Source organism: Heliconius melpomene, chromosome 13 (genome assembly GCF_056956725.1).
Source record: "Heliconius melpomene rosina isolate 202511_hmr_F chromosome 13, ASM5695672v1, whole genome shotgun sequence".
Classification (NCBI taxonomy): domain Eukaryota; kingdom Metazoa; phylum Arthropoda; class Insecta; order Lepidoptera; family Nymphalidae; genus Heliconius; species Heliconius melpomene.
The window spans coordinates 2,410,880-2,434,919 of NC_140401.1; the positions used below are offsets into that span (position 1 = coordinate 2,410,880).

The 24,040-nt window shown below is 30.6% G+C and overlaps 4 protein-coding genes across 8 annotated transcripts in view; 3 read left to right on the forward strand and 1 right to left on the reverse strand.

The window, feature by feature from the left end:
• Positions 1-3,891, forward strand: part of LOC146532442 (broad substrate specificity ATP-binding cassette transporter ABCG2) — a 34,052-nt gene extending 30,161 nt beyond the window's left edge. The window contains exons 14-18 of the mRNA XM_085195821.1: positions 143-266; positions 509-670; positions 1,041-1,161; positions 1,500-1,777; positions 2,306-3,891. Of these exons, the coding sequence (XP_085051947.1) occupies positions 143-266; positions 509-670; positions 1,041-1,161; positions 1,500-1,777; positions 2,306-2,557 (937 nt within the window). The 3' untranslated portion in view covers positions 2,558-3,891. The remainder of the gene's footprint in view (positions 1-142; positions 267-508; positions 671-1,040; positions 1,162-1,499; positions 1,778-2,305) is intronic.
• On the reverse strand, positions 3,882-8,457 carry LOC146532443 (uncharacterized). Its single transcript, XM_085195822.1, has 6 exons — positions 8,229-8,457; positions 7,246-7,429; positions 6,675-6,844; positions 6,051-6,220; positions 5,394-5,519; positions 3,882-4,479 (listed from the first exon to the last, which is right to left on the reverse strand). Exons 1-6 carry the CDS (start codon positions 8,271-8,273, stop codon positions 4,239-4,241), a joined length of 936 nt encoding a protein of 311 aa, XP_085051948.1. The 5' UTR covers positions 8,274-8,457; the 3' UTR covers positions 3,882-4,238.
• Positions 8,458-9,044: 587 nt separating this feature from the next.
• Positions 9,045-10,992, forward strand: phr6-4 ((6-4)-photolyase). The gene is made up of 2 exons (XM_085195823.1): positions 9,045-9,376; positions 9,462-10,992. Exons 1-2 carry the CDS (start codon positions 9,269-9,271, stop codon positions 10,869-10,871), a joined length of 1,518 nt encoding a protein of 505 aa, XP_085051949.1. The 5' UTR covers positions 9,045-9,268; the 3' UTR covers positions 10,872-10,992.
• A 573-nt stretch (positions 10,993-11,565) lies between these two features.
• Positions 11,566-24,040, forward strand: part of Ctns (lysosomal cystine transporter cystinosin) — a 28,696-nt gene continuing 16,221 nt past the window's right edge. For 3 of the 5 annotated variants that reach the window (XM_085195828.1, XM_085195824.1, XM_085195829.1), the window contains exons 1-2: positions 11,566-11,779; positions 15,843-15,924. The gene's annotated coding sequence lies outside the window, so the exon portion shown is untranslated. Of the gene's footprint in view, positions 11,780-13,535; positions 13,553-15,842; positions 15,925-19,852; positions 20,024-24,040 lie in introns of those variants that run through there. The other 2 variants (XM_085195826.1, XM_085195825.1) reach the window with 2 other exon arrangements.

The window sequence follows — 24,040 nt, forward strand, 5'->3', positions numbered from 1 at the left end:
TTTAGTTTAAATGAATCTGTAATGATTAATTTATCTGGCAAAATACAATCTAAGTCGTGGCACAGTTAAGACATTTCAGAATATTTAAATTTATATTTGGTTACATTATTAATTATTCTGTATTCATATTTTACTATTTCAGAAAAACATTGCTGTACACTCAAATGAGCACAATATCAAACGTAATCACTCGAGTCATCATAGCGGCGTTGATGTCTCTCATCACTGGAACTATATTTTGGGACCTGCCGACCACTGATGCTAAGGTAAAAACTTATATGCTAAATATTTTTTATTGCTACCCTACGCTTTTATTTATGAGTATTTACGGGAACATATAAACTCGTGGCAAACTCGAGTCTTTGTAGCGTGGAAATAGCACGTTAATAGCAAAAGTCGTCCAGCAAGAGGGTATTTTTAAGAAAGCCTTAATAAAGTCTCATACTAGTGAGGTGCAATCACCGCTATAAACATTTTATTTACGTATCCTCTCACCCTTCTATACCAGTTAACACAAAACGACCGCATCGGCTACCACTACTCAGTGATGTGCGTGAGCGCGTGGCCGCTGCTGCTGCTAAGCGCGAGAGAGGCGAGCGCCACGCGGCGCCATGTCGAACGAGATATAGCTGTCGGATTGTATTCTAGAACTATGTTTATTTTGTTTGATGTGAGTATTAGAGTTTTTCTTTTCGGCTTTAAAGCCTTTTCGCATTTAAAATTAAATCTGTAGTCAACGTCGATCTTACTGAAGTAACGTAGACCGAGAAAAACTAATATCGAACAACCGAGTTTAGAAAACTTATTATTGCATATTGAAACATTATAAGTTGCCGAACTGAACATCGCGTTTTGTTTTACAAGAGCGAAGATTTGAAAATCACAAACTTTTAATTAAATTTAATTTGAGTTTCTCATTATGAAGCTACAAAATAATAAAAATTAGACAAAACTATTAAATCTATCTGAGTTTAAATAATAAATAATTTAATGTGAATTTAAATTAAACATATAATCTACCCTATTATGTCCTATTTCAGCAATTTTTAGAAATATGGTTGGCCATATTGACGTGGCTCGCGTACTTAGTGCCGAGCTACGCCATGAGCGGTCTGTACGCGCAGACACCGGGGTCGTTCGACGGATTTTATGTTTATTTAGGTACTGTATTGGTAATTATATTTGATTTAGTGAGGGTAGATATATGAAGCAAGAGTGAGAGGTTCAAATAAAATAATAATCTTTATATTCCTTTTATTCAATCTTTGTTTATTTTAGTTACATAAAAATGATATCTACATCATTTTTGTGTTTTCTAATGAGTCACCATTATAGTATTAAAATTTAAACATAGCAAGATTTCAAACTGCCTCGCTTAGACATAGTCAAAGCTTGAATCTATTATTACTATATCTATCTAAGATGTAAAGATGTTCTTTATAAGCTTATTGCAAATAATATTTTAACAAAATTTAATTTTTATTTTTATATATTTCCAGGTTACATGCTGCTATACCTAATAAGCACACAAATGTTATGTCGAGCGTCTATTTTCATCATACCAATGGAGAAGGTAGCTTCAATCGTATCAGGATTTTGTTTCCTGCTAACTACACTCGTGAACGGCGTGTTGTTGCATGAACAAGACTTGCCGTATTACGTGAAATGGTTGGAATACGTATCGCCCTCCAAATGGACCATTCCAGAAATATTAAGGCGCGAATTGAGTGAGATTGCCTTGAGAAGCAGTATTAGTAAAGATTTGAGATGCACCAAGGTCAGTATAAAAACTGAATGTATTATTGCGTTCGTGTCTTTTTATTTTCCCCCAATTTGCAATTCTTAAATACTTCGTTATTTTTCTGAGGCTGTCATGGTACAATATAGACGACGGTTGTGGGTCCGATTCCCACTCAGAGGGAATATATATTTTCAATTCCTTGCTATGGTAACTAGACAAAGCGTGGCATTAAGTTCTGCCATTCAACACGCAATGTCTTGAAAAATTGTGCGAAACTGATAAGTCCTTAATACTAGGCGTGTCTGTCTATGTTGTTATATGTGATTAAATTATGAACAAATTTTGACAATTTGCTTAACTTGAATGGTTATCAAATTGTATTTTTTGTAAATTATGAGATCTATTAATAAGTTTTTTTATGAAAATAATATACCTACTATCTTTTGGCTCCTGTGTTCCCTTTTTTCTGAGTTTCAGGTCGTTTTGTGTATGTGCTCTATGGCTTTAAAATGTTTTATTGTTGGTTTTTTATACAATAATAATGTTTTATACATTTTTTTGCAGCATTTAGATTTAATAGTACAATCACCGTGCCCTCCCCCCAACGGGACTCAAGTATTATCTAACTATGAATATCTTAGAACCGATAACATCTGGGAATGGACTGAAGATAGCTTTATGATGGCTTTGGCAATTTTCTACGCAGTTTTTGCCCTAATAGCCATGATTGCATTCGTTTTTGATTGCACAAAGTACTCGAAAAGCAAAGAAAAAGCGTACAGAAGAGGTCATAAAGTGACAGCTAATACGCCATAAGGCTGAATGTGAAACGTCGAAATATGACATTTCTTTTCCCGCCATTTTTGGTGCTACAATTTATGTGTTAGTGATTTTAGTTAATTATAAATGATATGAGATGATTGTATTTGAATGTTTGTTTTTAATGATTTCTTCTTTTTATTTATACAGTTTGTCTAAACTATATAAATGTAGGAGTTTGTGCTTTATCTTTATCTTTCTTAATAATATAATATGATTATTATATTTTTATTGTAATGAATGTACAAAACGATTATAACGTAATATTATAATAAGAAATTTTTAATTCTAATTATAAGAAGAAGGCTGAATATTCCAATGTCTTCCATCCTTTATTGTATTTTAATAAAATAATGTTAATTCAGTTTTAAATGTATAAATATAATATAAAATTTTAATGGTGTCTATAGTGTAAGTTCTGTATCACAATAGTATTTTTAAATTTATCTTGTGTTGTGAAAGTTCTAAGGTCATTTCAGTATTTTTGAATCATTTTTTTAGGACGCTGTGGCGCTGCGCCACTGCGCCTGACTGTAAACGCGACGGCGTTGGGTTCAATTCCTACTCGGAGAAAAGAAATATTTTCAATTCCTCGCTCTGGAAAAAAGACAATTCCTGGCGTTAAGTTCTGCAAATTGAACGACATCTTCGACATGCAATCGAAAGTTGGAAAGGCTGTGGGGAACGGAATGTGTTCACATTAGGTTCCGTAGGATACAGCGTAAAGCTAAAAAAATGTGCCTTAGTAAAATATCCAGTTCTGCCCCAATGGGCATTAGAAATTAATATTTTGAGCCCTTAATTTAGACAAGCTAGCAATTTTAGACATAAGAGATACAAAATTTTATATATATCTATTTCAAAATTAAATTGAAAACACTGCCTTTGGAAAATGCTCATAAAGTTGTAGGAAAATTTTAATAGTTTAATAAATTGAAATCGAGTTCAATATCAATTAAGTCAATTTTAATTTAATAAGTACATAATACATATGTTTTTCCTTATAAGGGGATCATCCAAAAAGTACGTCACAGGTTAGGTGAGGTGATGGGGTTAGAAGAACTGTAACATCATAACATTACATTTCAAAATATATGTATTAAAATATTAAAATTTCGTGTCAATAAAACCAATTTATGAATTTTGGCGGATTGATCTTACAAATGTGACCAGCTGTGACAAGGACGGGGTAAAAAAATCATTAAATTCGTGATGTTATTTATGGATGGCCCCAAAACTAATATAATGAGGAGCCATAATTTTAGACGATATTATTGTTAAGTTACCTTTGCATACTTTGAAGAAATCAAATAAATATAGATGTAATAGCATTTTATTTGTTTTAATAACACACACGTCAAATAATTTACTAAATATAAATAGGAAATAACAACAATTATTTATTAAATACATTGCATAACATGATTTCATTAGTTTCACAAATAAATATTTAATAATAATGAATAAATTAATGTAATCAAATGTATTCAACTAAACATTATGTTGATATAAACAATAACAAAAAAGTGATTAATCTCTATATAATTTCAAATATTCAACAATAAAAATCATCAACATATGATGCTTAAACATATAAAAAAATATTTCCACATTTATTTTTTCTTATGACAAAAAACTTAATCATACTGCTTTCATCATTTAAATTTTACATAATAATTTATTTGTTTTGAGTGATAATCAACGTTTCATCGTCATTACTATGGAAAATTTCATAATATCTTCTACATATTTCACAAATACATGGAGTTATCTTCATATTATATTTTTTTCGTTTAAGACTTGTATTATCATTAGTATTATCTGAAGATTCTTGTTCAACATATTGACTTTTAAGTAGAAGTTTATTCAATCTTTCTTCATTTACAAGTGTTTCTGGTTCTGATGCTTGCTCATTGTCTCTGAAATTATATTTTTTTTATTTAAGTACATTCGATTTATATTCGCTTTTCTATTACAAAAATAAAATTTTACATTAAGCATATTTTTTACCAAAAGACGAAGACGAGAAGGAAATATGATATACAGATATGCAGTACATTTATATTTTTATTTATATATTTTTTATTATTTCTACTGTATATATATTAATGACCGAGCTTAACTATGTTTAATGAAACAAGGATGAAACAAAAACAAAATTGACTAAAATGATGAACGATAATTGAAAATGTTTTTTTTCAAGTGTTAACCTTTCTTCATCAGAAACACTATTATCTTGATTTTGTTTTTTATTCCATGTGCTATAGACCTCAACTGGACACACTGTGTATTGGTACGGACATGCTTTTAGGGGGGACTTCGGAGTGACATCGACTAAACGCCCTCGGGACTTTGACATGGGACTGATTTAAAAAAGAGAAATTAATTCTATTGTTTCATTAGATTTAACTTTGATTTTTTTTTCGTTTCAAGCTTTTTCCGCTTTGCGTGTTAAGGCTGTGCTTTACTTACCAGAGCGGAAAATAAAAATCATTTTATAACAAACATAAATAAGTTGTAACAAGCGTACAAGCGTATAATTTTGACGTAGCTAGCTGAGAACGTATGACTTAGTGGTCAGAGCACCTGAACGGTTTCAAAGAGGCGCAGGAATAAATCCTACACTACGTTCAATTTTTTTATACGTTTTCTATGAAAATAAAAAGGCACTATTTTATTAATTACTTGCCGCTTACACAGACATACAAACGGATGAAAATTTTAAAAATCGTTGCGTAGGTTTCATTGATAAATAATAGATTCATTTTTTATCTAGAGACAGCGATTATTACATTTAATAACATTGTATCTGATATCTATTTTATTTACTTACTTAGAACATCGACAGTTGGACTTGGAGGACACATCACCACCTTGTATCAGGCTACAGCAAGATGTTGACTCTTCGGATCGCGTGCGAGATCTGGATCTTGAACGTAAAGTTTTTACGCATTTATGTCTGAAAATATATTGGTGGTATTTAAGTACGTAATATAGTGCAGGCACGTGACCCTTTATTTTATATCACTAGTAATAAAAAACATTATTATAGAAATAAAATTAGGCCAAAGTTTTATGTAACAATACGCGCTTTTGCCTCGTAACCAGAGCGAGGAAATGAATACATTAAATATTTTATTTCTTCAAGTGGGAAACGAAATCACAATTTGTCGCGTTTACAATCGCACGATTATGCCCCTGCCCCCCTGCACGACCGAGCTTAAAAGTAAATAATGAAAGTGTCATGACATGTGTGGATGTGGGATCAGAATTCAGATGTGACCGATGGTATCAAAAATACGTTTTACCTAAATGAGTATCGAATCCACAACCATCACCGTTACTGTTTAATGCAATCCTATTGCTCCACGACGATGCCAAAAACAGTCGAATAAAGTTTAAAAAATGGCATCTACTACATATAGGTACATCATACATAAATATAGATAATATAATGATTTATATATTAATCATTCCCAAAAATACTAACCTATGGTATTGCGCGGAATGACACACTTGCTTTTGCCTGGCAGTGTCCATGTCTCTCGGACTGCATTTACAACCTAATATTTTGGCCGCATTTGATAAATTGCAGTATTGGTTCCATACTTCGTCTATACGGACCTTTGTTGCTATCTCTATTTTAGGGGAGAGAATACCCTGAAAATTGGGTCTAAATAAGATATAATTATATACTAATTATGTGTAGGTATATAAGATGATATAAGCAACATATTTAACTAATAGAGAAATAAAAATTTTATGTGTATAAGTAATTACTTATTTGAATTTCTGTGCAAGCACACATTGCAAAAAAGGCACGAATAAATGTGTAGGCACATCTTAAATCTTTAAAGTGCCTTTTTATAAATCGATCTCAACTCTGAAATCGTTCTTGAGATGCCGCACCGCAGCGCAGCACCGGCGTTTGACCATTAACGTTGCGGTCGTGTGTTCAATTTCCATTCGGGATACTTAATGTTTATTTTACAATTATTTCAACATGTCAGGGATCCGGAAAGCGGAGAAAGTAAAATTTTTATACTAGGTTCCATTTATCATAGACAAACATACTCTGGATAGAAGCGTGAAACCAAAAAATATATATACTTACTGGAAAATCCTTAGACCTTCTCATTAGTAGATCAACACCATCAGTGGAGCACATGTTAGGTGGAAAGAGGACATCATTTATAGCTCCGAGATATTGCGCCAATATCACACACTCTCCCATGTCACAGTCCTCAGACCATTGAACCAACTCACAGTAGATTGTTTCACCCTCTGCAATTTTGTTTATCTTGTATTTTCACTACTGTATAATACACATATCAGGTTAAGCAGGAGAAAAGGTGTTGCCTACACACACACACAGAACTCCCCCCATCTATTTAATATGGTTGTAGATATAAATTTATGGTTTTTTTCTTCTGCCCTTTAAAATAAGATTAGAACTGAAAGATGTATCTTAATTGTCTTTAGGTATGTAGTTCCTGCATCTTAAAATATTTACATTTCTCATTTTCAGTGTTCTTTTCACTCTTTTGTTTATAGAGAAGTAGCAGATTGATGGTTCAAATGAGTTAATTGTAAATATCTTAAGAGTATTAAAAATCTATAAGAGATTCCAAACAATATACAAGACATAAATAAAAAGTACATATTATATAAATAATAATACTAACTCAATAAACAGCACACATTATTAAGGGCACAACTTTTTTGAAATCTTTTACGGAAGTAAAATACATCTCTGAAGGTGAGCGGAAATACTGGTGGTAGTAAACAGGTTTGGTAACTTGTGCCCAATGCAAACATTGTGAGGGAAACGCGCCCATCTTGACACAGCCATACACCTGGACATGATACCTATAAAGAATAAATACATAGAACTTAATATTAATAAAAAAATTGTATTCATATCTTGACTTATTTTTTTCTCTTTCTGGTAAGAAGACAAAGTGCTGCATTAAGTTGCCACTTAACACATAATATCCCGAAAATTGGGCGGAAAATGGGTAACCTAGAAGGATATGCATGGAGTAGTCATATGAAATTATAATTTAATTCAAGACTTTATGTATTGAGTGGTGGACCTCCAGATTATGCTTTATTTATCAGAGCAGAGAAAAAAAATAATTTAAATAGAATCATTCCCCCCAAGTGAGATCTAAACACAAAAACATTGTGTTTAAAGTCAGCCACTGCGACAACAACTTGAACAGCCTCAATATTAAAAAACATCATCTTCACGCAGTATCCCACACACCGCAGGGAAGGCAGATGGAATGTTGCTTTAAGACACTCCGTTCCTAGCTTTCCACCGAATTCTGGAGGCATCGCATTGAGCGGCGGAACTCAACACCACGCTTTGACATGATACTGTCATTCACTTGTGTCTCTGTGCCGAGACTAGCCTCAATTTATATATTAAATATCAGTTATACAACGAATCTATTATAAAATATTTATGTTGATGTACACAGCTAAATCATCATTACTGTGTTAATTACTTTAAAAACAATGTGTCATAAAGAAAACATTAAAACTATAGTAAAATTATCTATTAAGCTAATACTTTGTATGGTACATTAAAAAGTTATAAATAACAAAGTAAATAAAGAATTGGTTTTTTGTTTTATTCATTCTTGTAATAGTTTTTACTTACTTTTTGTACTTCTATTTCGATTGTTAATTCAATAACTTTAGGCATATTAAAATATCATAATATATTTAAAAAATTCTAATGCATTAGTTTATTAAAGCCAAAGCGGTCATTGTTCATTATTTCATATAGTTAAAGACTTGGTAAAATGTCGTGAAGACTAAAAATTTAAGTAATTATTTATTAAAAATTTTGTTTTGTTGTGATCGTCAAAATGTCAAGCGGTTGCCATAGAAACCAAAGACTAATGTTTAGAAACTATTATTCGATTTATTTCTATATTTAATATTCTCGAGTGAATTTAATAATACGGCTTACTTTAAAAATATTTAAATAGTATTTAATTAAATATATTTGATCAATGTAATAGTTGAATTGGAAAGAAGTTGGCACCACTAAAAGATACATTTATCGTATTGATCTTGTTGGAAAGTTTCCATTAATAATTATGTAATGGAAATAGTAGAATTATTCACCAATAAATGTAAGTACAGCAGGTACTAGTAGTTACCACTTTTGAATTTGCCGCCCAGTTTTTAAAAAAAATAAGTGAATAAGTAAAGTAAGATTATACCATTTTTAATCTAGCATAAGCATTATGAAGATCTTTTATGTAGATCTGCTATTTATAAATTATAAATTTACGTATTATTTTAAGTGTATAAAATTGAACGACAGAATTTAAATGTAAAAAAATGTTTATAGAAAAAATTAAAAAATAAAATAATTCATCACAAAGTAGGATCCAGGTCTATAAACATATATAGACATATAGGAATATGTTTATATATGTTTATAGACCTGGATCCTACTTTGTGATGAATTATTTTATTTTTTTTTATATTTTGTAAGGGCAATAATTTCTAAAATTTCAAGTTTCAATTTCAACCAGGGACAAGGAAACGAAACTTAAAAACTTTAACCTAGTACTTTAACTATAAAATAATTACAACTCAATATTGCGATACCAAAATATGAGGATTCAGTACAATCAATTAATTGTTTTCTAGTATGCGACTTTATTTTTAAATTTTATATAATTTATGAAGAATTTTTATCATAAAATGACTAAAATACCATCCGTAGTTCACTGGTTTCGTTTAGATTTGCGTTTACATGATAATCTTGCTCTACGAAACGCGATAAATGAAGTAGGTACTTTTATATATAAGGTAAAATGTTGTCATTTTTTATTATCTAAACGATTTATTTCTTAATCTTTTTATTTACTTATAGGCTGAAAATAGAAAACATCTGTTAAGGCCAATTTATGTAATGGATCCTGAGATAAAAGATAAGATAGGCGCAAACAGATTAAGATTCCTCATACAAAGTCTCGAAGACTTAGATTCAAATCTTCGAAAAATTAACACTCGTCTTTTCATAATTAAAGGCAATAGTACCGAATGTCTTCCACAAGCTTTTGAAAAATGGCAAGTAAAGTTCTTATCGTTACAAGTTGATATAGATGCAGAATTAATACAGCAAGATGAAATTGTGGAACAATATTGTGAAGAGAAGAATATATTTATCAATAAGAGAATGCAACATACAGTTTATGATTTTAATAGTGTCTTGAAAAAAAATAATGGTTCTGTACCATTAACATATCAAAAGTTTCTCTCTTTGGTTACTGATATCCAAGTAAAGGACATCATAGAAATAACTAAAAATATAAGCGAAGAATGTAAACCAGATGATTTTACCTCAAATGAATATGATATTCCATCACTTACTGATATGGATTTCAATTTTGACTCTGAATGTAAATATCCTGGAGGTGAAACTGAAGCATTGAAAAGACTCAATATATATATGGCAAAAAAGCAATGGGTGTGTAGTTTTGAGAAACCAAACTCTTCCCCTAACAGTATAGAACCTAGCACAACTGTTCTAAGTCCATACATAAGTCACGGTTGCTTATCTGCTAAACTGTTTTATCACAAACTTAAGCAAGTGGAGAGTGGAATGAAACATACATTACCTCCAGTATCACTCATGGGTCAGTTGATGTGGAGAGAATTTTATTACACAGCTGGAGCAGGTACCAAAAATTTTGACAAAATGGTAGGAAATTCTGTTTGTACACAAATACCTTGGGGAAAGAATGATGAACATCTTAAAGCATGGGCGGAAGGCAGAACTGGATATCCTTTTGTTGATGCTATCATGCGTCAATTGAAACAAGAAGGTTGGATACATCATTTAGCCCGCCATATGGTAGCATGTTTCCTAACCAGAGGAGATTTATGGATATCATGGGAAGAAGGAGCTAAAGTATTTGAGGGCTATCTTCTGGACTATGATTGGTCATTAAATGCTGGAAATTGGATGTGGCTATCAGCCTCTGCATTCTTTTATAAATATTATAGAGTATACAGTCCTATTGCTTTTGGTAAGAAAACTGATAAAGAAGGTCTTTACATAAGAAAATATGTACCTGAGCTAAAAAAATATCCAAGTGAATTTATTTATGAGCCTTGGAAGGCTCCTAAATCTATTCAACGAACAGCAGGTTGTGTAGTCGGTGAACATTACCCACACAGAATTGTTGATCATGACAAAGTTCATAAAGAAAATATACAAAAAATGAATGCAGCATATAAAATAAATAAAGAAAAGAAAGCTTTAAAGAGAAAAAGATAGTATTAAACTAGTTTATAATATTTAATGATCTGATTTTTCAAGTACAAACTAGAAACCGGTTGCCTTAATAATGTTTTACAATATATTAGAAACCGAAAAATTAAATGAAATGCATCATCTATATATTTTTTTATTTCTTTTTAAGAGAAAGAGTCCTATCTTGAGAAGCCCTGGTCCCAGTGGCGTAGCTAGGGTATTTGCTGCCCGGTGCGGCATAGGAGACTTGATGCCCTTTAAAATGGTCTAAGGTCTAAAAACAAAGTGATCGTCGACTTTGATGCCCCTTTTCCTTTTGATGCCCGGTGCGTCCGCACCGCTCGCACCCCCCTAGCTACGCCACTACCTGGTCCATATGTTGCATGACAAGACTATCGATTCAAATATTCTTAATATGAGATATGTTAATGTTTTCATTGTTCTTGTATCGTACGGTACCGATAATAATATCAATTTACTAATATAAATAAATAATTTATTTTAGCTAATTATTTTGCAACAAAAACAATTGCAGTGAGAACTATGCTTTACACTTTTACAATAATTATTAAGTAGCAACCATTATGCCTATGTCCAACAGTGGACAAAAGATGGCTGTTGATGATGATGATGATGATGATGAACCATTATGCTGAGTAATCTGAGTATGATAATGAGTAAATGTGGTCTGTGGTAGCGACTGTCAAGTGTCATTTTGACGTCTGATTAGTGATTATATCATATTTCTATATCTATAAAATTATATTTCTATAGTATATAGCTATGATTTGCTTATTATTATTTTTTGTAATTTAAGTATTTTATTATTTGCAAAATGTAAAACATGGAAATATTCGTTATTAATTGATAAATTATGTAGACAAAGGCGTAACAGATTTCGAGGATGGTAGAACGTCCAGGAAGATGAAGAGGTATTATTTAATAAGTCTTATTTACTTTTATGCAATTATAAAATAGTAAATATAATATAATTTTAATATCTTATTGCATATAGCTATACGTAAAGTAAACTAATAATAATTGAATCACAATTATGTATTATATACTCTTCTATAATCTCTCTTATTTTTAAATGATCCACTGACAAATCGATTTACTCCACTTTTTGATAAAATCTTAAATGTAAGTATAAAGGCACTTGCTAACTTTTTATAATAATGAAGTCATTTCTAACAATTATAAGTAAACACAGTGTCGATTATTAATTTTGGTATACTTTTAATCATGAGATTTACACAGATAATATATACTTTTGTAAGATTCAACTGTTCAGTACGGTGCGGTACGATATGGTTCTGTTACCTGCTGCCGAATTTTGTAACTGCACAGTATGTCACCAACTAAAATACAATCCACACCATCTAGATATGTGGTCCTCCAGTACTGTGTGGTTTCGTAGAAACTTCCTTCTACATGTCACGCAACTGAAATGGCCTACCTGCAGCAGTGTTTCCAGGTAGATACACTGGCAATGCATTTGTACATCCTCTGGTGTTGCATGTGGTTGTGGGTAGTTACTTACCATCAGGTGACTCCTATGCTCGTTTGCCTTGTGTGTTCCACACAAAAGGAACTTAAGTTCTCTTAAATTATTTTGAGTGATGAAATACTCAAATAAGCAATAACATCATAAATTGCATACATTTTAGTGTCATTAATACTACACAAAACAAGTCTTAATTATGAAAACAAAAGTTAATCTAAGTAAATATTTATGTTTTTAAAATTTCTATACAAGATAAAATGAAGTGCATGCACTTTACGTTTTAGAATGCTAATGGAGTGAAAATAAATGATTTATGCAATAATTTTCAATAATAGTAATATATAAATCATGTTACATCAGTTTTTTATGATTGTTCTATTTTTTTCATTATTGTAATATTTGTGTACACAAATACTCTCCCCTTAGGTACATGGGCTTACCTAGATAGAGATATTTGCCATTGAGGCTAGGTCATAAAAAATGCCATTTTTTAAATTGATCTAGTTTGTACATATATTTTTTTAAATTTTCAGTCTTAAATTTTTACTTTTACTTAAAAAAAACTATATGTAAAAATAGTAGAGCCAAAATGAATAGTAAAACAACTTGAAAACTCTATTCATAGTTAAATTTATTCATTCCATATTTATAACATGTAAATGAAAACAAATGAAGTGTGTATATTTTTAAATTTTACAGTATTACTAAATGAACGCACGTTAAGAAATTACGATAAGTGTATTGAATTTCCAAACATTTTAGTTGGTCACGTTAGTATCACGTTCTTGACGAGTGACCCCGGCTCCCGAGCCCATTGGTATCGAATAGTAAATACAGTACCGCCGACGAGTTGTGGCCTCCCTGAAGTTAGGCTTTCTGAACTTTTGCGCATTGTTTCCTCGGGAAGAAAATAATCAAAAGTAGGATTAATACTAAATTTGTAGATGACCATCTACAGATGACATGAGTGCGGCCACGATTCCCTAACCGCACTGCAAATACTTGTAGTACAAACCAGAACCACAATTGTCCAATTGGGGCCGAACTCTCTAATCTGGATAATGGGACAAGGGGTCATTCTTCGCAAATTATTTCCTTCATGACAATAGGTTAATAGACACTAGAAAGTCATTGCGGCTACGCATAGGATGTGTCCTCGCTAATATTAAAAGTGGGCAGACTGTCGTTATATCAGTAGGTAGGTAGGTAGGTACCTAATTAATCATGCGTTTTGATTAGATATTATAAACGTACAGTGGCTAAAAAAAGTATTTGCACACCTTAATTTTTTGAAGTTACATCTACAAAAAAACAGAATGATTTTATTTAATTATTGTATTTAATAGCTTATTCTATATATATTTCGAATTGGTTAATAAAATTTCTTAGAAAATAGAAATTAAAAAATGAGATGGTAAAAACACATATTATAAAGTCAAATAAGTATTTGCACACCAACCAGCTTGTACGTATTTTGTAAAAAAATCAATAATAAATGAAAGAAAAGACACTTAATTTTTTGTGTACATTCCATTAGCATCAATGATGGCTTGCAATCTCCCTGGCATCGATTCCAATAATTTGGACGTTGTTTAAATCGAGATTTTAGCCCATTTCTCCACCAAAGCACTCTTCACATAATTTTTATTTAAAAATTTCATTTTCCTCACATTTTAATCCAGCAGATGCCATAAATTTTCAATTGGGTTGATGGCTGGCGTTTATGGCGGAGTTTTCAGCATTCTACGGGCATTGTACAACGCCCATTCCTTACGATTTCATAGCTGTATACTTAGGATCATCGTCCTACTGAAAGTAGTATGTCTCACATACGCCTAATTTTGATGCGCTGCAAGATAAAATATCGCGCTACACTTTAAATCTCCTGCTTTCATTATTCCTACGATAAAAATCAAATTTCCAACACCATTTGCTGTCATGAAGCCTCAAATCATCACATGACCACCGCCGTGTTTGACTGTGCTGTGCACGTGTTTCGCCTGCAGTTCAGTATTCGGCTTGGGCCACACAAATCTTTCTCTGTCCGATTCAAAAAGACAAAATTTGCTTTCATCAGAAAAAAATAAAATTATTCCAAAATTCTAAACGAGTATTTACGTATCATTTCGCGAAAGTTAGTCTTTTTGCTATATTGGCCCCACTTATAAAAGAGTATTTCCTCGCTGCTCTGCTGCGAAGACCACCATTACCCAGTACGTTTCTTACAGTTTGGGCACAGACAACCTTACTTGAACTTGACGCGATATCATTTGGTAAGCTTTGAGCGCTTGTAAATAGTTTCTTTTGTACCGATTTTAAAATTTGTCGCCTTTCTCTCGTACTGAGCTTCTTCGGAAGACCGGACCTTTCCTTATTTTCAACAATACCCATTTCTTTTCGGTTTTTTATAATTTACTACACAGTTTAGTAATTTAACTTTAAATTTAACCCGATTTAGCGATAACTTCAACCTTCATTACGGAGTAAAATAATTGACAGTTCAAGTTCTTTCGGCATGTTGGCTTCAAGATTTTTTCTGAACACTAAACAAAACTCTCGATATTAGGATACGTTTCCCGATGTTTACATGTATACAAGCGATGTTCAAATTTTACCTAAAGTGACAAAATGTCGCGGGAATAACATTGTATCAAGAGAATGGTTGGTGTGCAAATACTTATTTGACTTTAAGAAAGGTGTTTTTACAATCTCATTTTTTTATTTCTATTTTCTAACAATTTTTAATAATCGATTCCAAATATATATAGATTAAGCTATTAAATACAATAATTAACTAAAATCATTCTGTGCTTTTTGTAGGTGTAAATTCAAAAATATTAGGTGTGCAAATACTTTTTTTACCCACTGTATATAGAGCAAAAAAATTGGTTATTTAAAAAAAAATGATATTTACTTATTCATATAACTAATTTAAGGGTTTTTTAATGACATTTCTAAGCCTGTTTTTATGTAGGATTTAAGTGTGATTTGAATGAGTTTTTAATAATAACAATACCTACTTCTCCCTATTCTTTCTTATTAGTAATATTACTTGTCTGCCTCTTTTAAAATACTTGAAAGTGAAACTCGTCTAATCTCGATGAAAATATTGCAAAAGTTCGAAATCTTCGAAAACGTGCTTTAAATACTGTGTATAAAAAAATAATTCTCAGGGTCAGGCTGCAACTCAACTTCAACTTTTACGAAAATTTATTCATATTCTTAAATATTAAACAGTTTTTAAAATTGTAAGATTGTTTAAATTAGTTGTGAATTATTTATCCGATATATTCTTCACTCCGATACTCCGATCCCTAATTTCCGACGAATTTTCGAGGCGTTGTTAAATGGCGGAACCCAACGCCACGCTTTTGCATGAACGAAAATAATCGAACCCACAGTCGTGTTACAATCACATGCTAGTGCCCCTGCGTCACTCCCAGTTCATTGTTATTAGTTGTTTCCTGATTTAGATTTTTTTGTTTTAGATAAACCCAAGAAAAGGATACATTACATATATACCATGGCATTCCAGGAGATAGACAGCAATTAAAATGAAGCTATGAACAAGTAAGTTAATCATTTTCCTTATGTAGTATACGGAAATTATGTATTTTTTGGTCAATAAAATATTTCTAAATAAATATATGTATAAAAGTAATTTATAATTTTGCTATACTATACTATACTTTAAAATTAAAGTTGATTCACTTCTTTGAATGGTCGATATATAATTTATTTTGTTATAAATACAAGTGGTAAAAAAATACATTGTTATTTTTAGCCACGTGTTACGATTTACAATTTATACAAATTATAGAAATACTATAATTTCAACTTTATTCTGGAATAATTAAATATAATATTCTGAGAATAAACTGTATCTTTACTTGATGTAATTTTTAATCGCATGACGTCACGCGTTACAAGAATTGCAGGAAACAGTAATGTGAAAATTTTTCCTTCCTTTTTTTATTTATAATTTAATGGTCTGCATGCATATTTTCGATGTGTTTTCATTTTCACCATTAAGCTTAAAGAGAGAGAGAGAAGCATTTAGAGAGACTTGAGTGGTTTTAGGCTACCAACCATAAACAGTGATTTTATTGAATGCGTACCTTAATAAAAATTATTTAATTTAAGCGTCTCTATGAAACAATGAATTTTTTTTTATTTGAAATGTGGGGGGCGTTACTCCATTTGTTATCCAATTTTTATATCATATATAGCTATATGAACAGAAATAAAATATTTAGATGTATATTTTTATATATGAGTACGAGGCATTCTCCCATAACGTCGTTTCTATAAAACCCCTATAATCGAAACATAATGTTTATTAAAAAATGATATAATAGAAGCTTCTGTTGTTATCTAATGCTTATCACATGTCATGGTCAACGCCGAAAGTTTAATTGTTATCAGTGATTGTTTTAATAAAAATTAAGGACGCTTTTATATAAATTGTACAATCGTTGTCATTATTATATCAAAGATGACTGGACCATTTTAAATTGCACAGTCATTCCCAGCATCTCTTGGTCCGCTTCGAATTTTATGACGACATTCGCTATATAGATTGGCTTTTTTCATTCATACAAGCGAATACATTAATTATAATTGTCGCTTCTAAGTTATCTATTTTTTTTATGGTAATTAAAATTGTTATAAGATACTGATTTGGTTAAAGATGATAATGCTAAATTTGAAATAACTCTATGAAATAATACTATTTGTTATATTAAAAGCCTTTAAAAAAATTAAGAATAATTATACTTAAAGTTTGACTGAAACATCGTATACACATTCGTTCACAAAAGTTTAAAAATGTAGTTATTCAAGCTTAAGTTATTTCTTTAGAGTACATTTTATCGAATATCTTTTATTTATTTATTGTTATCTATTTTACGCATAAGATTTAAATCGATTATCATCGATTATTATTATATTATAAAAAGTTTTTACTATATATTATATTTCTTTATAATAATTATTGGTTACAATTAACAAATTTCAAAATCAGTATCAATTTCTCATTACCTACAGAGCTTTATTTAAATATTTATAGCATTTTATTATAGAGATACTAACAATTAGCACAAAATAAAATTCCGAGTTGCGCCATATTTTTTTCTATAAATAAAATGACGAGGCAAAATAGCAATGTCTGTCATTTCAGGTTTTTAGCTATGGCGTTTCGAGAAACGCAAAGTCATCCACGGCTAGAATTACTGAACTGCGTGTCGATGACAGTGACGTCACAGTCACCCACTTCAAATAAGTGTCTGTTCATTTTATATAAATCAAGTATCCTCAATTATTAATGACGATATTGTATGATTCACTTATTAATAATATATATATTTCTGGTTGTTTTAAATATTTTATTGTCGTAGTTTATGAGTTGCCATTTTCTTTAAATATAAACAGGAAAACATTTTTGTCCAATTTTCATCTGTTGCTCATTAGTTTGCGTCCTTGTAATAATGGATGAATATAATGTTATTATATGACTGTATTTACAATGTAGTAACATCAGGAAACGAATTTAAGTTCCAAAATCACATTTATAGTTTACATTAATGATTTCGTTAGATCTAAAAATATACATATCTATCTATATATATAAAATCGAAAGGTCACTGACTCATCACGAAATCTCAGAAACTACAAAGGCTAGGAATCTCAAATTTTGCATAGGCGTTGCTTATAGGATGTAGGTGCTCGCTAAGACGGGAATCTTCAATATTCGACTTCTAAGGGGTTGTTTTTGGGGTCGAAAGTTTGTATGAAACTTCGTTACTACAAATGCTAGGAGTCTCAAATTTTACATAACCTCACTAGGACGTAGTCATGGAGACAGAAATTAATAATAACATAGTTCACGCGGGTGAAACCACGAGCGGGCCGCTAGTACTTAATATAACTAAGATGTAAATTAAGATATTAAATGTATGGTTTCTTTGAAATATATGCATTTATACAATTTTATATTTATCGTTCGGTAGTATATGCAAACAGGTGACAGTTACCTTATCTTTTTTTAAATTAGGCTAAGTTCTACGTATGACGATTTCAGATAAATTATAACATTAAATACGTCATAGTCACAGATAAAGAATAATTATTTATTAAATAGTCTGTATAAACCTTTATCTTTACCTTTACGAACGAATAATATTCATAATTTACATTATACTTATACTTATATTTGATGCTAGCCATGGCGACAGGTTGTGGGTTTGATTCCCTCGTGTCGAGGAAATTAAATATTTTCCATTTCTTCGCTCTGGTGTCGAAGCAAAAGCGCAGCTTTAAGTTCCGTAATTCAACAAGCAATGCTTCCAGAATTCGGCGGAAAATGAAGAAAACCTATATTTTTTCGTCATATTTTCGGTTGTATATATTCATATATTTTTTATTATATATAATTTTATTTATCTATGTATAATGATTATATATATTTATATGTTAATTTAACATGTTATCTTAGTGCACTTTCACTACACGTGTTAGTTTCTCTATCTAGTTCACGGTCTCTACAAAACCGCACTTGAGGCGTATCGGTTGTTTTTGTTATCTGTTTACTATATTGACAAATTTAACGATACGAGTTGTCTTCGGCAATTGATAGTAGATAATAGATACCGACAATCGATAAGAGATCCTATAATTATATTATACGATAAATAATTTTCATAATAATAATATGATAATTATTCACGCATCGTCTTAGTCTTAGATTAATATTTTGAATTTACAATTGTGGATATTTTTTTAGCATGTTAGTTTTTGGGCATTTTAAAAACATGTTGTTTTTAAAGCGACTAATTAGGCTTGGTTACCTAAAACATGATTCAAAGAAATATGGCGTACTTTCTTTGTTTAACTTAAAAACGAAATAAAAATAATAATGACACAATAGTTGACATTCTAAGTATATTATATTAAATTTTTAATTAATCATAATTTAATTTATTAAAGAGACAAATTATAGGCAGCATTTTATTTAATAATAATAAAAGTACTAGCGATAGACCTAGTAATAGCAAGTGATTATTTCATCATTATAAAAACTATTATTATCTTTCTAATACATTCCTCTTAAAGTAATTTTAATTCCTCTTAAACTCTTAAAGTTATATTGCATGTTTAGTTCAGTTATAGCATTTTTTTACACCGTAGCAGTGTTTACTGCTCAGAAAACCAAAAAGATTAGTGATGTATTCCGCACACATCAGGGTAGGCAGAGGGTAACCTAGTGTCAAGACACTCTGTTCCCCACTTTTAACCGAATTCTAGAGGTATTGCGTGTTGCGTTGCGGAACTCAACGTCGCGCTTTGCCTCGACAATAAATCGAAGGAGTGGAAATATAAATTTAAATAAATATTGTATTTGCTTGAATAGGAATCGAACCCACAAACAGTCGCGTTTACAAACACACTTTACACACACCTGACTCGAGGTGATATAATTAAAGCTGGCGGAACGCGACGTTATCATACCGCGACTTGCCGTTATACAGAACGCCCGTGCCGACCTAGCTCTTAGAATTTTATGTTCAGAAACATTATTAATAATAATATTTTATATTAATATTAAAATTATTCTAAGATATTTTAGTGAAGTGTGTGTGGTTTCTGAATATTATTTCTGTTTTGGAATTTCGTAAGTTTTTTTGTTTCTTATTATTTACTTAATGATTGTGATTAAAGAGTGTAATTTGCATAAAGATATATATATTTCTTTTCATGTTTCTTATATAGAACAAAATAAATAATAATGCTTTAAATATGACCTTTTTCCGAGTCAGATTCGCACCTATTACTATCACGGGGATAAGTTTTCATCATCAGATTTGTTCGTCTACATCTTGGTAGAGTCACTTTATTATTAATTAAATTATACATATAATATTAAATTGCTTCTTTTTGTAATATATACACATTTGCCTCTTATAATATATGCTAAATTGTGACTTTGAACTAATTTAAATTAGATTTAAGTTTAACCTAAAGTTTAACTACCTATTCTAATTCATTTCAACGAACACCTATATTTTTTTTTGTTTAAATGCTAATCATAATCGATTATGCACATTACGCTATTATGGCTGTTACGTTTTAGTGTAACTAATTCCATTATTATAAAACAAATCAGGGAAATTAAAATATTAATTTTCAGCATTTACACGAGAACATGTCGATTTAACAGGAAATTATTAATAATAATTAATTTTATGAAAAAAAAAACTTTCGTCAATAGTTATTATTTTGTAAAACTAAAGAAATATAATATAATTAATAATCGAATTTCATAAGTATTCTTATCAGAAATAACTATTAATCTAGTTTAATATTAATATTATCTAAGTGTTACAAATATCTATTTTAAAAATAGATATTTAAATAAATAGTATAAAAAGAAGCTTATGTGCATACACTTTTTTTATGAAATCTTTTATTATAATTTCATATACAAAGACATAATTTTACATCGGTTTTAAAATAATATAAGTAATTCTATGCATGTTAGTCATTAGGTTCGTAAGCCTAGACTTCAGTAACACGATATGGGCAGTACCCATGGGATATGTAATTGATATTCCGCGCTGGTATCAATTGTAGTAGCAGACGGACTTTCTTGCAATTTCATTTGCTACCTTCCTTACTTCTTTGCATATCTATATATATAAAATCGAAAGGTCACTCACTCATCACGAAACCTCAGAAACTACATGTGCTAGGAATCTCAAATTTTGCATAGGAGTTACTTATAGGACGGAGGTGCTCGCTAAGACGGGAATTTGCAATATTCGACTTCTAAGGGAATGAAATAGGGGTTGAAAGTTTGTATGGAAAATTTTTTAAATCGCCACCGATTTTTATAAGATTTGAAATTTAAACTCTTAAAATCATTGAACACGTGTTTCATGGTTTATTAGGATTCACCCCTAAAAGTGCAAATAAGCGGGCGAAGCTGCGCGCGCCCGCAAGTATTTTATAATTAAATTGTGATATATTTATTTTACATTTACGTGAATATTCCATATAGCTTATTTGTTGCTACATTTATTTTAAATATTATTTACTAAAATTTATATTAAAACTAACTAGCGATGCCTTAACGATTTTTTTAACAATAAATAAAAATAAAAACTTACATTTCATTCATTATTATTTTCGAGAATAGATGTTTTACATATTTTAAAGTTGTAGCTTCAATGTATTTATTTTGGTTTTTAGTCACGTTTGCGATGATAATCATACAATGGAAAACTATCTTTAGCAATTTAAATTTATGTTCCGCATTGTATTGAGTAGTATATGACGAGACAAACTGGCCAAGAACGCATCAGATACGCACTTTGAAGATGTACTACAGCCTTTACAATTACCATAAGTATTACATATTAACATTATAAGTATTACATTTTATGAAATATTTATTACAAGAATATTTTATATGTTGAAAAGACGCGGCGTTGAGGTCCGCCATTCAACAAGCAATGTCTCGAATTCGGACCGAAAGCGGAGAGCGGAGTGTCCTTTTTTCTTTACCCCACATATAGAGAACTTATTGACAAAATTTCTTCCCTCACTTTTTCCAATTAACTATCAAGCCGTTTCTGATATTAGTATGAAGAAACCAACAGACAATCCGACTGATACAAAAATCGTTGCTTTGGGGTTCTATTCTAATATATCGTCCATGTATAGACTGCGAATGGATTACATTTTTATTATACCAATGCATAGATAACTGTGTTGTCAAACAATTCTTAGCTAGTCCTAGTTGCGTCATGTTTTACGATTGTACATATTATGTATAATAATTATATACGTACATACAACGAACAAGAGACTCATTCATAAATATCGTTTCCCTATCGTCATCCTGTGTAACGAGTATTTTGTAAGCTTGCAATATTCCTATAATTTCCTTTGATGATTAATATATGTGTTTCATTGTAGTTACTTATGTATGTAAATAATCATATTTTCTTTAACAAAATCGTCCCCCCCATTTCTCACACTTCCTTAATCAAAACATCGAACCATTTTATATTAATTTACTACGCTATATTTATAAACAGAGCACAGCAACAATAAAATTTGACACCTCGGGTGAAGCAGGGTGACCCGCTATATCCGAAATTGTTCACCAGGCCGGTTGGTGAAAGAAGGTTAACAAACCTTCAAGTTTCCACATATTCTCTTTAATACAAATTCGGTTTTGCATTCGTTGCAGAATTTTAAAATAAATATAATATTTAAAAAACAAATATTTAAATACCATTTACTTGTTATGTGGTTAAATATATTTTATAATTATTCTATATATTATTGATGCCAAGGCTTTAAAGATTTCACGCCCTTATAGATATTGTAGTATTAAGGTTAATCCCCTCTTACTTTCGGTGTAGAAGCATTACAATGCATATACGGCTATGTTTTCCGTAATAGAATATCTGTATATTTTATTTATATGTTTAAATTACTTTACGTATTACGTTTATCATATTGTCATAAAAATCAATTATATCTGGTATTTATGTTCTAATAATGTACTGTATTTATACGTGTACTTGAAGTGTGAAATAGCGCGGTAAAATGCAGTAAACATAGAAATAAACATAAATGAAGTTACGATAGTGTTCCTAGTTCCTAGGTTTATTTTGGAACTGAACTATGATTAGTATAACCGCACATTGCAGATTTTCCATAGTGTTTCTGTTCAGTTTGGTTAAATATATTATACTAAGCCTATATCTTTTTTTTATATCTATATCTTTTCTGGTATATATGTGAATATTATTACAATTAATCATTTTATACTATTTTTATTGTTATTTTTAAAACTGTATTTAATGTCATATTATAAAATTACGTTACAAAGAAAATATTATGTATGTTACAGCTTATTCATTATAGCCTGTATTACATGATTCATTCTATACTGAGACCGTCGTGGCGCAGAGGTGCAAAGGCTTTAACGCGATGGTTGTGGGTCCGATCCCACTCGGGGGAATGGATTATTATTTATTAATGTTTTCGCTTTGGCAAAAGCTCGGCGTTCAGTCTTGCCACTTAACATGCAATGCCTCGAAAAATTCAGCGAGAAGTGGGGAATGGAGTGTTTTAACACTAGGTTCCAGGACACTAGATACAACGTAAAACTAGTGGCTGACCACGTTTAATAGGTATCTTAGCTTATAATAATTCGAATTATTCGACGGTCTAAATAAATTACTGCTGTGCGGTTACTGCCAGCTGTATTTATTACATCCAAGGTTTTGAACTGTAAATATAAAATAGAGCGAATTTATTTACGTTGCTTAAAACAATAAGTTTGTTATTTATTCATCTAAAATAATGTTGTAAACATAGCTGGGAGTTTGTTTGGTTGAACGCCCTAATCTCAGGACATACTGGCTTGAATTGAAACTTAGGGGCTGTTGTGTTATATCTTTACTAATAATATTGTTTCTTATAAAAACATTTAAATACTTAAATTTGACAGATATTACATGTTAAAACTAAAAATATAAACAGATAGCGTCTGTGAAATAATTTAGAGTAAGTTAACTGTTTAGCCGTCTAAAGGTATTACCCAGTCGATATGATAATTAGAATAAGTACAGCAGTTTGAATGGTAATTATTGAATGAGTTCCAAACATAATA